Below are 15,883 nucleotides of genomic sequence, written 5' to 3'. Positions count from 1 at the left end.
ATAAAAATCCAACACAAGTTTAACAATTACGAAATCAACTAACCTCAACAAGTTTAATTGATTCAATTACATATTTAATTATGGTTGCTATATGTGCTCTCAAAAATTCAAACAAAAAATTACTTAACGTTGAAATATCATGCAAGGCTTAAAGACTCATTTGTGTAAATTGTTACATTAATTATTGATGTTTATGTTGCCCTCTGACTCACTAAGGCGTTTTTAGGTAAGTTGATTTTATTTTTTTTTCAAAAAAATTTTTATTAGTTAGTTTTCATAGGTCAATCCAAACACCACCTTTATCCTTCACCTCTATATAATTGAGTTCAAGCAAGAGCAATACTTAAACCGAGACTGGGCCATCCTTTTATTTAGAGCATACCTGTTCATTTATGAGTAAATAGTTTTATTTTTATTTCAAATTTTCATAGATATGAAAATATCGCATTAATTTAAGTTTTCTAACGTTTATAAAAAATAAAAAAATAAAAAAAAAACAAGCAAAAATGGAAGTCATTATACCCAGCAGTAACCAAATTCTACACATCATTATTATAGATATAATGCTGCATTACATGAATTGACAGACTCTGATTTTCACTATGTGCGAACCCTATCATTGTCCTCTTTCAAAATTACAATTCCCTCGTACCAATTCTCTCACGGGGTAAGAGCAGTTGCATCAACTGCACAAGGTCTGCGCAAGGTGCTCATCTGATTGGAAACTGTATGGTTGATATCAATGCTCCAGCCATCGAAAACGAAATGAAGCTTCAGTGCAGATAGAGAAGATAAGTCGCATTTTGCGCCGGCAGCTAGCAAAGCAGACTGGTATCATCAGGAGCGCCATAGAGCTAGTTTGGCAGCATCAGTATTACAACGATAAAATTAAGATCCAAACACCAGCTCCTGTAATGATGCCAATGGCGAACTGTATCCGTGCACTTTGGCATCTTTCCAAAAAGCAATTCCTGTCACAACAGTTAAATCATACTATTGTTATGTGCTGCCAAACAGTCAACCTCCAAACTGAAAACAATATGGAAAATTATGGAAATCAAAAACTCTTTTAAGATTTTGCTCATTAAAAATTGATGCATCCAAGTATTGTATGGGAATAATAAGCAATGGTACTACCGGACAGCAGAATACCCAGATTGAAGGCTTACCTATCCAGAGACATAAGCCAGCGGTAGCAGCCAAGAAAAATTCCCTACTGATACTGTTGAATCTGAACTTGTGAAACAATGGTTTGGTCAGTAAGAGATAGAAGGACTTCATACAAATGCTGCTGCGTATGGAAAACATATGAAATGGAAATGGCTTACAAATACAAGCATATAAGGTTGCCCCATCCATAAAAAAGAGATGCCCAGGTTGATCCAGTAAACCTGAAATCAGAAGTTGTTATATTAAACCTTCTTATTGATGCATAATTGATGATCGAAATTTAACCATCAGCTGCATTTTAAATGATTGGGTTTGAAGTGGACGAGTACTGCTAATTACCAATATTGTCTTTAGGAGGATATGCATTATGACCTTTGCCTTTCCAGGAGGATTGGACTCATTACTAATATTAACTTAAAGTGTACAACAACTGAAATCAACGAACCCATTGAACAGATCCTCTTATTTTTAGATCACTCCCTTAACCATAAAATTGATATTTCACTTTGTTCTAGAATTTTTAAAGTTTTCAGTATTCAAAATATATCCTAGCTAGAACAAATTCTCAAAATATAATCCTCTTAAATTTGTCTCTTTCCATTCTTCCAATGATATGTGAGCAGGGTTTCACCTAAACACCACTTATTCCTCCCCTGCAAGCTCTTGTAGTCTTTATTTATTTGTTTCTTGATTGGCTTGTTCTACTGAATACAAAGAAAGCACCCTAAATAGAATCCTAAACCTTTTAGGTACAAAAACACCTCTTAGGGTTTCAATCTAGAAATTAATTGAACCTTACTCACAATGAAAATGGAACATGTATAACAAAATTTTAATAGGTGTAATACATGATTTCAACTTTCGAGTCAACTCTAGAAGCTGGAATTATCTTGGGAAGACTATTGGCATTCAAATTCATAGTTTAGCTTGACTCTATGATTCTTGGTTGGGGAAAAACTAAAAAAACACCCCCGATCTGGCCAATCAATAATAAGTGCAACAGACGCTACATGGAAGGACAGCCCCAATTAGTCATTACAAATGATCAAATTATTATTTAAATAAGTATGTTCATTTTAGATTATTACAAATGCTTGAACTATTATTTTAGGAAGTAAGTTAGTATTGGATTTTCAATTTCAAAAGCATTTATGAAGTTATCACTGGCTAACTTCATTTTTGTTCATTATGATGCATGATGCCCAGCCACATATGCTATGATTATTTGGTTTGCCATCCTCTAATCTCATCGTCAAAGAAAGCTCCATACTTATCAAACCATCATCTAAATATGTATGTTCACAATTAGATTATTACAAATGCTTGAACTAATATTTTAGAAGTAAATACTGGGTTTTCAATTTCAAAAGCATTTACGAAGTTATCACTAGCTAACTTCATTTTTGTTCATTATGATACATAGTGCCCAGCCACACATGTTACCATCCTCTAATCTCATTTTCAAAGAAAGCTCCATACAGCTCCTTTCTGGGAACTAAACTACATGTTTATGATTTTAGAGATCCCAAAATCAAGTCAATAATGAAGCATAACCAACCTAGTTTTTAATTTCATTTCTACAAACTCTATTTTATTTTGATTATTCTTTTTTTTTTATCTGCCATTAACTTATTTATTATATCCTCTGCAAGACCCATAGGATTTTGGGAGAAGGAATAAATCCAAATATATGTCAAACACCAAAAGGGAGGTCTGTTAACTTGGTTCCATAATTTAAAAATCAGCAAAATATGCCTTCTCAACTAGCAATAGAAAATTTTAATATTTGCATAGCTTATTGCATTTCTGAAACCACTGAACACTTCTTTTTCCTGGAAATAGTTGAATACATGAGTGATGAAGTACTGATTTCAAAACCAGCATCATCTCTGTTTACTAATTATGAAGTAGATTTAAATTCATTGCTTGCAACACAAGAATGCCTGTATTTGGGGCTAACTTCTGCTCACGACTTCACACTAAAGCATTTTCCAAGGCAATTTCAGAAGAAAAAAAATTGCTATGTGAAACTTTAACAGTTCATAGCCTCTTGAAATTTTCCTACAGTATCATGTAACATATACAGCAAGCAACAAGAATATGCATTTAATTAGGAAAACCAATATTTAAATTTTAAGTTTGACCAGACAGAGAACTCTTAATCTTTGACAATTCCAGTGCAGTTCATTGAAACTATAGACACAATAGATAAATAACTAAATAAGTACATAAGTGCATGCACAGCCCATCCAAGATCTTTCTATGCAGTGAAAATATTTTTTCCCATCCAAGTATTGATTTGAGAACACAAAACAAAAAATTAATAAGCCAAGTCCATAAAATAAAGTCGAGAACCATCTGCACTACCATTAATGGATCTACCACACCTTTTACAGAGCACCAAAGTGAAAAACATAAAAGAAAGATGGAGTCAATGTTAAGAGGTGTGAAAAATCCAAACACAGAAACCTGTTTCAAGACTTGAAAATAGAGTAAATGTTAAAGGACAAATCCCAGTAAGATAAATTGGACCTATGTTCATCAGAACATGAGAATTAAACGTGAACATTGAGAACAGAAGAAAACATTACCACATGAAATCACGGATGAGAAGTGCACGTGGGATCATAAGTCCATTCCCAATCATGGCAAGCAACATTGAGAAAGCTGATAAGCCTTTGATGTTATCAGGATTCAGAAAATTTGTCCACTGAACAAGAAGCACTTACCTACATCAGAAAATGCATCCAACCAACTAGCCATTTTGAAATTCCAAATTTCAATACAGGAGCACAAACATAAATTACCATCTGTGCAACTGGCATCCACATGAAGAGAAGTGTAGCAGTCCATCCGGATATTGCTCCTACAAATTTGACACCTTCCTCAGAAAGTTTGCCTATTCGAGCCTGCAAATATTAGCATACGCATATTTACAGGGATGGCCAGATCCAAATACTTATTTCTCAGTTAAAAAAAAATAAAAAATAAAAAAATCAGCTGATGAGTGATGAGTAGTAAACCAACAAAACAGAAGTGTTGCAGCCATGTAAAAGACAACAGTTTAATCTCATAAAAATTCTCACTAATCGTACTAAAGGGGTGTCCCCAAGCCACAAGGCTCCCTGCTTTGCAAGAGTAGGGGGACGGTCGTAACAACTAACAAAATACATAGCCCTACCCCTACTTTTATATAGAGAGACTATTGGCCTTGAACACATGACCAACCGGTCACAAAGGAACATCATTACTGTTAATCCAAGGCCCACCCTCAATTCTCACTAATCAGATTGTAAGATAATAATGTTGCTTAGAAAGATGGATAGTTAAATGGGATAGATTGACTTTAAAGTACAATTTCACATGGAAAGGTTTCAACCCAAGGGCACAATAAGCAATATACAGCAGGGAAATTTTACCAATCATTCCGAGGGCATTAGCCACTTTTTTCATGCTACTTGAAAAGGATATGAGACCAACTAGTCATGTGCATCTCAGGCTTAACTTCAAGATATGTAACTGTCGCATGGGTAGGAATAATCAGAAAGTGGAAGCAGAATATGTACAGCTTTAAATGCACAGAAATATGAAAGAATGCATATATAATTTTATTATATGTTCTACAATAATAATCACTTTGCTAAGAAAAATTAACAATAGAATGGCGTAGCCATGCTTAAGCTTCATACTAATACAACCTTTTATGACTTATGAGTCATATCTGCTAAAAACATTTCCAATGGTTTTTCTTACTTTTGAGAGCAAGCATCTAAAACCAGAGTGATGAACTAAGCTAAAATCAAGCTTACCATAACAACAGCCACAATGGCGATAAAAAATGCTATTGCCCCAGGCAAAATGCTGTTTGGGATATAAGGTACAAAGGTTGACCACATAACCTGTATTAAGAAAAAAGGGAATCGGATATATTAAAATCAAAGAGACATGTTTGATCAAAATATCATCCTAGGCATTACTTGGAATGAAAGGATTTGCATTCGTGTTTTCAAGTAAATTTGGTATGAAATGCAAAGATGCATTTTGTGAGTAATGTAACTGACAAAACTGGTCGTTTCAAAAGAAAAAGAAAACGGACTGTCAGAGAGAGAGAGAGAGAGAGAGAGAGTACTTGAGGCAGAACGGAGAGTCCGCCGACAGTGATGAAATCTTCCCAAAAGCGCCAGATTCCAGCACTAAGTAAGCCAAAGTAATTCAGGAAATTCAAAACAAGACCTGAGGCCACGACGACGGATGTGATCGTGAAATGAGGGAGAGGCATTGCTTCGCCCATGGCCAGCTGAGCAATCACCACATAAGTAGACAACACTCCCAGCGTCTGCACCACCATCGCCTCCTTCTCCCTCTTCTTCGCAAAGTACGACAGCAGCGAAAGATTCCCAAGCAACCCCGTCAGCATCCCCTGCATTTCACCCACAACGATCACTCTCTTCCCCAACACCAAAAAATTCTCAAAACTGACAAAAGAAGAGAAAAACACAATCAAAATCAAAATAAAAAGTCCAATTGCGTCTTACCAGCCACGGAACGGCCAAAAGCGCGGTCTTGCTCCCCGCCATAAGATTGCGGGCATTGAGAACGATCTGAGGAAGCTGCAGCAGCAGAAACGGTACGTTCGCGGCTGCGGAGAACTTCGCGGTCAGAAAATCCCATTCCTCGAAGCCCTTCCCGGTCCTGAAAGTCGCTGATCCTCCCTGCACGCGCAAATGAAATCCACTAATATTCAAAGCACTACGTTCCTTACTTCCATCTCTAAAGTAATGCAGATGAACTGAACCTGACGAATCGGATGCGGAACTTCGGAGTTCAGGGCAGAGACTGGAGTAATTCGGCGGTGAACGGAGGGGGCGAAGAACGGCGAATTCGACTCCAAATTGAGACTGTGAGGGTTTCGAGGGGAGGGGAAGGACTTCAGGGGGAGGGGAAAGGCGAGAGAAGGTGAAGGGCAGTCTGAGGGTCGCGAGAAGGGCAGGGGTGCCCTACCTAAGGGCAGGAGGGACCCCGCCATGGGCACTTTTCTGAAGAGAGGCGGTGGAGAAGGAGGAGGAAGGAGTGACCAGGACGGGATGTCCTTTTTAACGGTGCGCGAAGATTCCGGTGAGGGTAATTGAATCCCGGTACGGCACGTGGCAACGTGGCAGACAATGCTGCCGACAAGGCTTACGCGTGCGAGAGATTTAATAAAAATGGACAGGGAGAGGCGATGGATCTGCACGGTGCATGCACACCTCCCACATAAGGAGTGCCCTTAGGTATGGAGGTTATGGCCCAAAACAAAATAGTATAATATAATTTTTTTTTAATTAATAATATATTGTTAGGTTGAATTTATTCGTGTGGTAATGACAAAATTAAGTTTTAATGACTTATATACCCCAAATTTAATTTTCTATTTGTCATTTACATGGTAAGTTATTAGTTCTGTAATATAAAATATTACTTAAATTGATTCTGCATAGATTCAAAAAGTTTGCTAAAATAATGTAAATATCTTATAAAATTTAAATATAAATAGATGATTATAATTATATTTTTTAAAAGTACAAATAACTTGACACAATTAAAATAAAATACTTAAGTTGATGTATTAGGCATTAAACAACTATAAAATTAAATTTTATTTTTCAAGTAAAAATTATAATTTATTTATCTTATACAGGTGTGCTTAAATGACACTCTTTAGTTTAATAAAACATGATCATTTACAAAATTTAAGCATTTTATTTTAAAATTTTAAATATAACACCAAATTTTAAATGGTGAAGGGCAAATTATTTAAAGAATTCCAACAAAGAAAATAAATAAAAAAATAATTTGGTCGTAAGAAAATGATTTAACTCCGTGTCAATTCAATTAAAATCAGTTCATTTTTTGAATGATTTTATTCCAAAGTTTCCATCACTTTTTCTTGGAGAGGCACAAATGGGCCCGACACGGTCCGTTAGGGCTGCCCGACCCGACCCTACGATGTGCTACCAAGTTTCGCCCGAACGATGCACAAATGCTTCAGCTGCACTGCGCCGGTGAAAGGAGACGATAATCACATCAGCCAGCTTCAGGCTTCCAATCGCCCGGCGAGGAAATTGTGGCAATCAGGTACGCCTAGGGTTTTTCGTTGTCTCCTTTTCTCTCTCGCAGCGCGACTTTTTTCCGAAGATTCTTCTTTAGATAAATTTTAGGGTTTCTGCAAAGTTTCATTTGAATTTGCCGCCTCTTCTGGGAAGCCCACGAAGTTGTGCAAAATGGAGGAGTTTCAGGAGATGGAGAGATTTGGTATGGATAACGATTTCGAAGACGGACAATGGATTGGCGGCGAATTCTATTACTCGAAGCGCAAGGAGAAGCGCCACCAGACGAAAGACGATGTCCTGTTCGGCGTGTTTGCCGGCAGCGATTCCGATTCGGATTACGACGGGTCTTCCTCCAAGAAGCGTAGGAGGGATCTTTCCAAGAAGCAGGACTTCACGAAACCCGTCAATTTCGTCTCCACTGGGGCTGTGATGCCGAATCAGGAGATTGATCGCAATTCCAAGGAGGAGAACGTTGAGGATGAGGATAGGTCGGGTTCTGGGCTTGGGTTTGCACAGTCGGGGTCAGGTATCAGATTCAAAAATTCCAACATTTCGGCGTCTAAGACGGAAGAGATTCGAGAGGACAATGGTGTAGCGGAGGATGATGATGACGATGATTTTTTGCCAACTGCTTTTGGGAGGAAGATTAAAGAGGGGGCACAGCAGCGCGAGAAAGAGCGGGAAAGATTGAAATTAGCTAAGAAGTCTCAGGGTGGAGGAAAGAGAGAACCAGAGCCTGGTGATGTTGGGGGATTTGAAAAGCATACTAAAGGGATTGGGATGAAATTGCTTGAGAAGATGGGGTACAAAGGAGGTGGGCTTGGGAAGAATAAGCAGGGTATTGTCACTCCAATTGAAGCTAGGTTGCGGCCAAAGAATATGGGGATGGGTTTCAATGATTATAAGGAGACAAAATTGCCCACGTTGCAAGAAATAGAGGAGAAAAAATCGTTGCCTGCTGTGGCTCAGTCCATGGGAGGTCGAGCGAAAGTGAAGCTCTGGTCGAAGCAAGCTCGGGCGAAGAAGAATGACAAGTATATGACAGCTGAGGAGTTGTTGGCCAAAAAGCAAGAACAGGGTCTGGAAGTTGTTCAGAAGGTGTTTGATATGAGGGGACCACAGGTGCGAGTTTTATCCAATTTGGAAAACTTGAATGCTGAAGAGAAAGCAAGAGAAAATGATATACCGATGCCTGAACTCCAACATAATGTGAGATTAATTGTTGATTTGGCCGAGCTTGATATACAGAAAATAGACAGGGATTTGAGAAATGAGAGGGAGAATGTAGTGAGTTTGCAGAAGGAGAAGGAGAAGCTTCAAAGTGAGGCAGCTCATCAGAAGAAGCAGTTGGATAGTATGGAAGAAATAATTGGTGTATTGGATCGTATAGGTGAGGAGAATTCACTAGGAACGCTGACATTGGAGTCACTTGCAAAGTCTTTTGGTGACTTGCAGAGGAGATACACAGAAGATTACAAGCTCTGTAACTTGTCATGTATTGCATGTGCCTTTGCATTGCCTTTATTTATTAGAGTGTTTCAGGGATGGAACCCACTCCAAAATCCATCACATGGATTAGAGTTGATGTCTTTGTGGAAGAATTTGTTGCAGGGAGAAGATTGTTTTGATTTCTCAGATGCACTATCATCCTATGCGCAGTTGGTTACAGAAGTTGTTTTACCTGCTGTGAGAATATCTGGCATCAATACTTGGGAGGCGAGGGACCCTGAACCAATGCTTCGGTTTATGGAGTTATGGGAAAAGTTGCTTCCTCCTGCAGTTCTGCAGACCATACTTGACAACATTGTTATGCCAAAGTTATCACATGCTGTAGATTCATGGGACCCACGTCGGGAAACTGTTCCAATTCATGTCTGGGTGCATCCATGGTTACCACTTTTGGGGCAGAAGTTGGACAGTTTATATTACACAATTCGTTCCAAATTGGGAAATGTTCTTCATGCTTGGCACCCAAGTGATACATCTGCTTATGCTATATTGTCACCTTGGAAGACAGTGTTTGATCCGCTGAGTTGGGAACAATTCCTTGGCCGCCATATAGTTCCAAAATTGACATATCTCCTACAGGAATTTCAAATAAACCCAGCAAATCAGAAGCTTGATCAGTTTTATTGGGTCATGTCTTGGGCCTCTGCTATTCCAATTCACCTAATGGTGAAAATGTTGGAGGAACATTTTTTCAGCAAGTGGCAACAGGTTTTGTACCACTGGTTGTGTTCAAACCCAAACTTTGAAGAGGTTACTCAATGGTATTTAGGTTGGAAGGGACTTCTACCTCCAGAGCTGTTGGCTAATGAACATATTCGGTATCAGCTTAATGTAGGCCTTGACATGATGAATCAGGCTGTTGAAGGGATGGAGGTAATCCAGCCTGGTTTAAGAGAGAACCTCAGCTATTTTAGGGCACTTGAGCAGAGGCAGTTTGAGGCTCAACAGAGAGCAGCAGCGCATGCGCAGCAGCAAGCTGCTGCAAGCTTCAGTGGGGCAAGTCAGATGGATGGTATGGGTGGTAGTCTTGAGATGAGCTTGAAAGAAGTTATTGAGGCTTATGCACTACAGCATGGATTGCTATTTAAACCAAAACCGGGCAGAATGCATAATGGACATCAGATATATGGCTTTGGTAACATAAGCATAATAATGGACTCTTTGAATCAAAAGCTCTTCGCCCAAACTGAGGAGAAGTGGTCTTTGGTATCTCTTGAACGGTTGGTAGAGATGCATAACAATTCTTTTGCAAAGAGAAACTGAGTTTTAGGGTGTTCTTTGAGTAGTTGTGTCTAAATTGCAGAGCTAGTCTGGCTGATATTGTGTGGCATTTTCAGTTGCATATATTGCTGGAGTTAAGCATAGGGCATTAATTACTCAAATGTTAGCTTGTTTAAAACCTGCAGCTTGTCCAGGTGGATGAGAATTTTGTTGTAAGAAATGATAAATGTAGTTTTTTTCTGTTGATATAAGCTTAAATTTAGCAGTGTTTTACAGAGTATCTAGCATCAGCGCATATTGCTAACAAGTTTATGAATGAATATGATCAAAATATTTTGATCTTTTTATTCTTTTGAAATTCGGTCGTTCTTGCTTTAGCTAGTCTAAACTCTGAAGTGACTATTTTCTCTTCTCTGTTGCCTTATATATTAATTAACTTTTGAAAAAAATGACATTTTTGCTTCTCTGCACTACCTTCTTGGCTTCTTATGTCTGTGTGCTTAGGCACTTATTTGATATTTTTTTAACTCACTTGGATTTAGGATATTGTAGAGGTATTTCTAGAAAGAGAGAGTGGGTTGTTATGGTCCCCTTTTCCGATTATATGGAACCTGCCAATTTTTTATATTGACATTGTAATACCCAGGGAGAAGCCTTGAAAAATAATTTTGGGAGCCTTCTTACCTGACTCTTTAGAATGTGTGCTCACCGATGGCTTGATTTATACATGGTGATGGAGGACAGCAGCCTGTGGATAGTTCTAGGCTTTTATATTTTGCTTGAACATTCAGAAATTAATGATTTTTTTTAAATTTAGGAAATCTAGATTATTTAGGAGTTTAGTTAATTTAGCATGATCTTGGATATTCTAGGGTCTTTGTGATTAATTTTTCAATTATTTGTTTTATATTTAATGCTGGGTATATAAGTACTTTCTTTATGTGTAATGTTTGTTAAGTTGTGCAATTTGAATTGAAATCAAACTCCCCACCCTCTTCATGTTCTTCTTCTTCTCCTTCCTCCTTTCGCTTTCTCTGCACTCTCACTTGTTGTCCCCCCCCTCCCCCCCAAAAAAAATACAGTTATAGATATTCGTGTTGGTTATTATCAAAAAATAAATAAATAAATAAATATTGGTGTTGGTGATTGGTGATTGTTTTATGCTTGTATCTAGGTAGAGTATATGTTGCCTTGTAATGTCAATTTGGGATGTCAACACTAGGCAGATGTCTTCTTGATGCAGGAAATTAAGAGAAAAGAATAGGAAATTAGGAGGAGAGTGAATAAATGAAGACAAAAGTTAAGTAGGGTTGAATGCTCATTCCAATTTATCCTTCATGGTTACACATCATGCCTTTATAAAGGCTTTCTCCTAATACTAATTAAGCAATCGCTGGGGATTTTAATGTTGAATCGTAATTAATGAAACATAATATCAAATCCTAAAAATTAGACCAATATATGTTTATGAAGTATTTAAATCACAAGAACCTTAGATAATCAAAAAGAGACTATATCAGGTCTTGGCCTATGGTAGGCACGAAGTCACTGAGGGTGATCCCTGTCAGTTCTATCCTCACATGTGTTATATATTCTGCCTGCATAGCATTTTATTTTGTTTTACCCTTCTTTTGGCCTAAAATAGTACCAACTGTTGAGCTTGAAGCAATACGTGCAACCAATAATAAGAAGTTATAGAGCCCACTATTGATCTTGAAGCAATTGGTGCAACTAAGACAAATGCTCTTCTTTGGTTGGTGGCCCTTAATAGAGTTAACACCAACAATCTACTGCAGAGTATGAAGCCCTGTAAAGCTTTGTCGCCAGATAGGTGTCTTATGTGTGAGTTTGGAGGATGTGTCAGTGTCTCACTTCATTGTCTTTAGCTTGGAATTTGCATAATTCTCTTTCTGAAGTGCTTTGTGAAATGTGGGTATGCCCAAAATCACTGGAAGATCTGCTGGTGATTTGTTTTGCTGGTTTGGGAAGGGGAAGGATGCTAAAAGGTTGTGGAGATGTGCTCTTTTTGTGCTGTCTATGGTGACTTCGATTGGGAAAAAAATGTTGGAATTTTTTCAGTGGGATTCATTTGGGACAGAATTCAACACTTGGCTTCTCTTTGGGCTTATAGTTCTGGATGTTTTAAGGGTGCTGTTTTCAGGATATCACCAGAGATTGGAGTGCTTTATTAAGAGGTAGTTTTATTTTTATATTTTCTTTTGTTAAGGACTTCTTATATTTTTCTTCTGCTTTTTAATAAGATTTCTTGATCTATAAATAAAATGATAACAAATTACAATCTCGGTGTTTTGGGAGATGTCCATGTATGAAAGGAAGTAAGGAATCTTCTTGATTGTGGTAAGGAGAGGAGGAGAGGGGTAAAGGAGAAAGCCGGGGTGATTCTAATAGAAGAGATCTTTTAGTGACAAAAAAACATCCTTCTTTCAATTGAAGAAGGAGATAGAAATGCTATATTCTATCATCATCGGTCTTAATCAGGTTCTGCTTGGTGCTTCTTGTGTCATGCCAATATGAATCTGTATTCTGGAAAAATTTGGTGGTCTATGTGTTTTGCTAGGCCTGTGTGATTTCACATGCCATTTAACAAACTTTGTTGTGTTAATTGTGATAATGGTGAGCACGAGCAAGCTATACAAGCTGATTAATCATGAGTTAAGTAGCTCATAGAACCTCAAGGTGAATTAGTAAGTGGCGTATCTTTTCATGCATGCTGCCTTACAACTTTAGAGTGGCCAAAATACACATGCTAAGGTGGATGAGTGGCATAACATTAAAGGATAAATTAAGAAATGAACATATTCGCAATAAGTTAGACTTATCATTGGCAGAAGATAAGATAAGGGAGGGGAAGCTTAGATGGTTTGAGCATTTGTAATACAGACTAAATAGTGCACCAGTGAGGAGGATCGAGCTAGTTATTGTTAATGGTACTAAAAGAGGAAGATAGATCTAAAATAACTTGGAATGAGGTAATGAAGAAGGATTTTTTAATGACTCTTAAGTTAATCGAAGAACAAATCATCGATTGTGTGAATTAATGAAAAAGGATTCATATAGGCGATCCCACATAGCGGTACATGCTTGTTACTGTTGTTATTGGAGAACACCTTTTGCCTGCTCAATGACGTGTATAAATCCTACTTCCCCAAATTCGTTCTGATCTTATCCTTGTTTAAGTCTGTCTGCAAATGTATTTGAAAATCTTGATCCTCCCAAGATGTAGATGACAGATAGGAAGAGAAGCATTATGGCAGATCAAATTTGGAATGCATTGCAACTGGCTTGTGGCTGTGTTCCCTTGCTATTTGTCTTGTCTTAGCAGTACTTCTGTTATTTGGTTGGCTGCTTGTAACATTACTATTTCTATATCTTTCGGCTATTATAATTTTGTATTATGCTGTTTTACTAAGATTTTAGAAGACTATGCTGGTATAGATGATTAGTTTTTGACAGGAATGTATTTAAACAAATGGCCATTTGAGCTATGCCTCTCTCTCTCTCTCTCCACTCTCTCTCCACACAGAGCTGGGTTCATGAGGCTAAAGACCTCTGGGCTTTGTTAGCAGCTTACTATTTGGGGGAGAATCTGATATCTGTTGGTGGTTCCTATAATCTCTGTGTTTCTGTTTGTGCTGTTGTCCCTTCGTTAGCTTGTTTTCCTTGCTGATTTGCTCATCATTCAGCTTAGATACACAAATGCATATGTATTTACCCCTAACTGAAAATTATCTTCCATATAGTTTTGCTTGGGTAACTTTTTTTTTTTTTTTTTTTCCCATTGTATTTCATCTTATTTTAAGAAATAGCTGTTTCGTGAACCAAACCTTTTCTTACTTTACACGTGACGGTTTTAGTGCTTACAACTATTTATTTTGAATTTTAGATTAAGGTGAAATATTGAATTTTGGATATGATGTGTGTTGTGTGTGTTTGTGTGAAATGTCGCTAACATTTCCCAATTTGGTGGGTTTTTTGTGGGTTCATAGGGCATCATAAAAAATAATAATTCACTGTTAGAATAAAATTTCATCTCATTTTTAACTTGCAAAACAATAGTTTATTGGGCCTGTTTGGTAATGAGTGGACCTTGATCAATGGAGTCAAAATTCTATTTTCATTTTTAAGTGTATCTTAGTATTTTAAAAATGCTCCTATGATTAATACCTTTGATTGAAGACAATCTGATATCCGATGGGGCTTGAATACGACAGGCAAGCATGATTTTAAATTTCCATCTAAATTTTTATTAATTCAAATTTATAGCTTCTTCTTCCTCCACAATTTATAATTATCTTTGCACTATCTGTTATCACGCATGCGCAACACTTCTTTCACCACATTCAACTATCTCATCAAGACTTGTGATATCGAGTTATCATTTTTATAGCATTGTATGCATATTTTAAGAACTATGTAGCATGATGATTACAAGGAAAATTATAAGAATCCTTGAATGCCGGTCTGTTTAATAATCCACCATATAATAGAGCATTTATATTTCTTCCTACATTTTTAATGCTCTTAACATCTTCCTCTCATTGTTTCATGAACGGAAAGAGGCTTGAACCTTGACCCATAATTGAAAATCCTATCCACCATTTCATGCCAATGCATATTAAAGCTAACTCCATCTCTTTTTTATCATTTCCCCATCTTTTATATATTTCCAAACAAAACAGGAAAATGACCCTTTTCCTGTCCCTTTAGTTCATTGTTAAACATTTTTTAAAATGTTAAGGAGTCGTTATTACTATTAAAAATTAAGAAAATAAAAATAAATTAAAAATTAAAAATCAGAAATAAATTGAAGGTCGAAAATTAGCTACCTGTTAATATTTCTAAAACTAAAACAAACTAAAGACCTGATTGATCAAATGCTTAGTGTTGCCCTTGAATCAAACAAAAAATTTAAAATATATAATTAAAATAATAAAAATAGAAATTGAAAGTATTATAATAACAAAATTAGTTCAATTATTTTACTTAGTTATTAAATTTTAGAATTCATTTTAGAAGAACAAATATTGTATATGACAATTGAAAAAAAGTAAAAATATTTTTAAAATGATTTATCATTTTCTTAATTTTATAGAGTTTTTATGAATACTTTTATTTTAGAATTTTATTTAAAAATTATGTACCTAACGAATGCTTCAATCCACAAAAGTAAATTCTAGGTATTAAAGTATTTAGGCAACAAGTTACCAAATTGAAATATGATTTCAAAATTTTTGAAAATAGTTGAAAACTTACAACAAAAATTAAAAATTGACAATATAAACAAACTCATTTCCATAATCTTTTTTTTTTTTTTCACTAAAAAGAAATGAGGATAGAAAATAGAGAACATAAATAATAACAAATAGACTTTAAAAAACGCATAATCGGCTACAACAAAAAATTGAAAATTGTTAAGAGAGATAATGAATAGAATATAAGGTAGTAGAAAATTAAAAATGTAGTGAGTCCGTAACTCAAAAAATCTTCTAAGTTGTAGAATTTTAGAAATCTCAAGGAGGTTCACATATTTTTATCAAATCTCAAAGAATATCGTTGTAAATATTATGTTATTTTTCATTCATAAGAGAGATTAGAGCTTTGCAGTCTGGTCCCTAAACTAAAGTTGTTAATATGTTCTTGATTACACATTGAACATATTTATCCAGGTGTAGCTAAGCTTAGAAATCTTTGTGCACCTCCATTGCTGCTGCAGAAGTCTTAAAATCCAAAGCTTGAACTCTATACTCTCAATTGTGTTAAAAAAATGTAGAGTTTGGACATTGGGTTTGAATTTGTATGGATTTGGACAATTACAATACAACTTTGTACCGTACTTTTTTTCTAAATCAAACAGATTCAAACATAAGGTTCGA

General features: G+C 36.4%; 2 protein-coding genes across 2 annotated transcripts; one reads left to right on the top strand and one right to left on the bottom strand.

The window, feature by feature from the left end:
- Window positions 1–529: 529 nt before the first annotated feature.
- On the bottom strand, window positions 530–7,115 carry LOC131159238 (maltose excess protein 1-like, chloroplastic). The gene is made up of 9 exons (XM_058113979.1): window positions 5,966–7,115; window positions 5,706–5,882; window positions 5,300–5,590; window positions 4,980–5,069; window positions 3,978–4,079; window positions 3,762–3,880; window positions 1,329–1,391; window positions 1,170–1,231; window positions 530–971 (listed from the first exon to the last, which is right to left on the bottom strand). The coding sequence occupies exons 1-9, from the start codon at window positions 6,194–6,196 to the stop codon at window positions 889–891; spliced, it is 1,218 nt and encodes a 405-aa protein (XP_057969962.1). The 5' UTR covers window positions 6,197–7,115; the 3' UTR covers window positions 530–888.
- A 29-nt stretch (window positions 7,116–7,144) lies between these two features.
- Window positions 7,145–10,269, top strand: LOC131159237 (septin and tuftelin-interacting protein 1 homolog 1). Its single transcript, XM_058113978.1, has 2 exons — window positions 7,145–7,284; window positions 7,413–10,269. The coding sequence occupies exon 2, from the start codon at window positions 7,431–7,433 to the stop codon at window positions 10,029–10,031; it is 2,601 nt and encodes an 866-aa protein (XP_057969961.1). The 5' UTR covers window positions 7,145–7,284; window positions 7,413–7,430; the 3' UTR covers window positions 10,032–10,269.
- The last annotated feature ends 5,614 nt before the right edge of the window (window positions 10,270–15,883 follow it).

This window comes from Malania oleifera, chromosome 7 (assembly GCF_029873635.1).
Source record: "Malania oleifera isolate guangnan ecotype guangnan chromosome 7, ASM2987363v1, whole genome shotgun sequence".
Taxonomy (NCBI): Eukaryota; Viridiplantae; Streptophyta; class Magnoliopsida; order Santalales; family Ximeniaceae; genus Malania; species Malania oleifera.
This window is presented reverse-complemented; position numbering and strand designations above follow the sequence as displayed.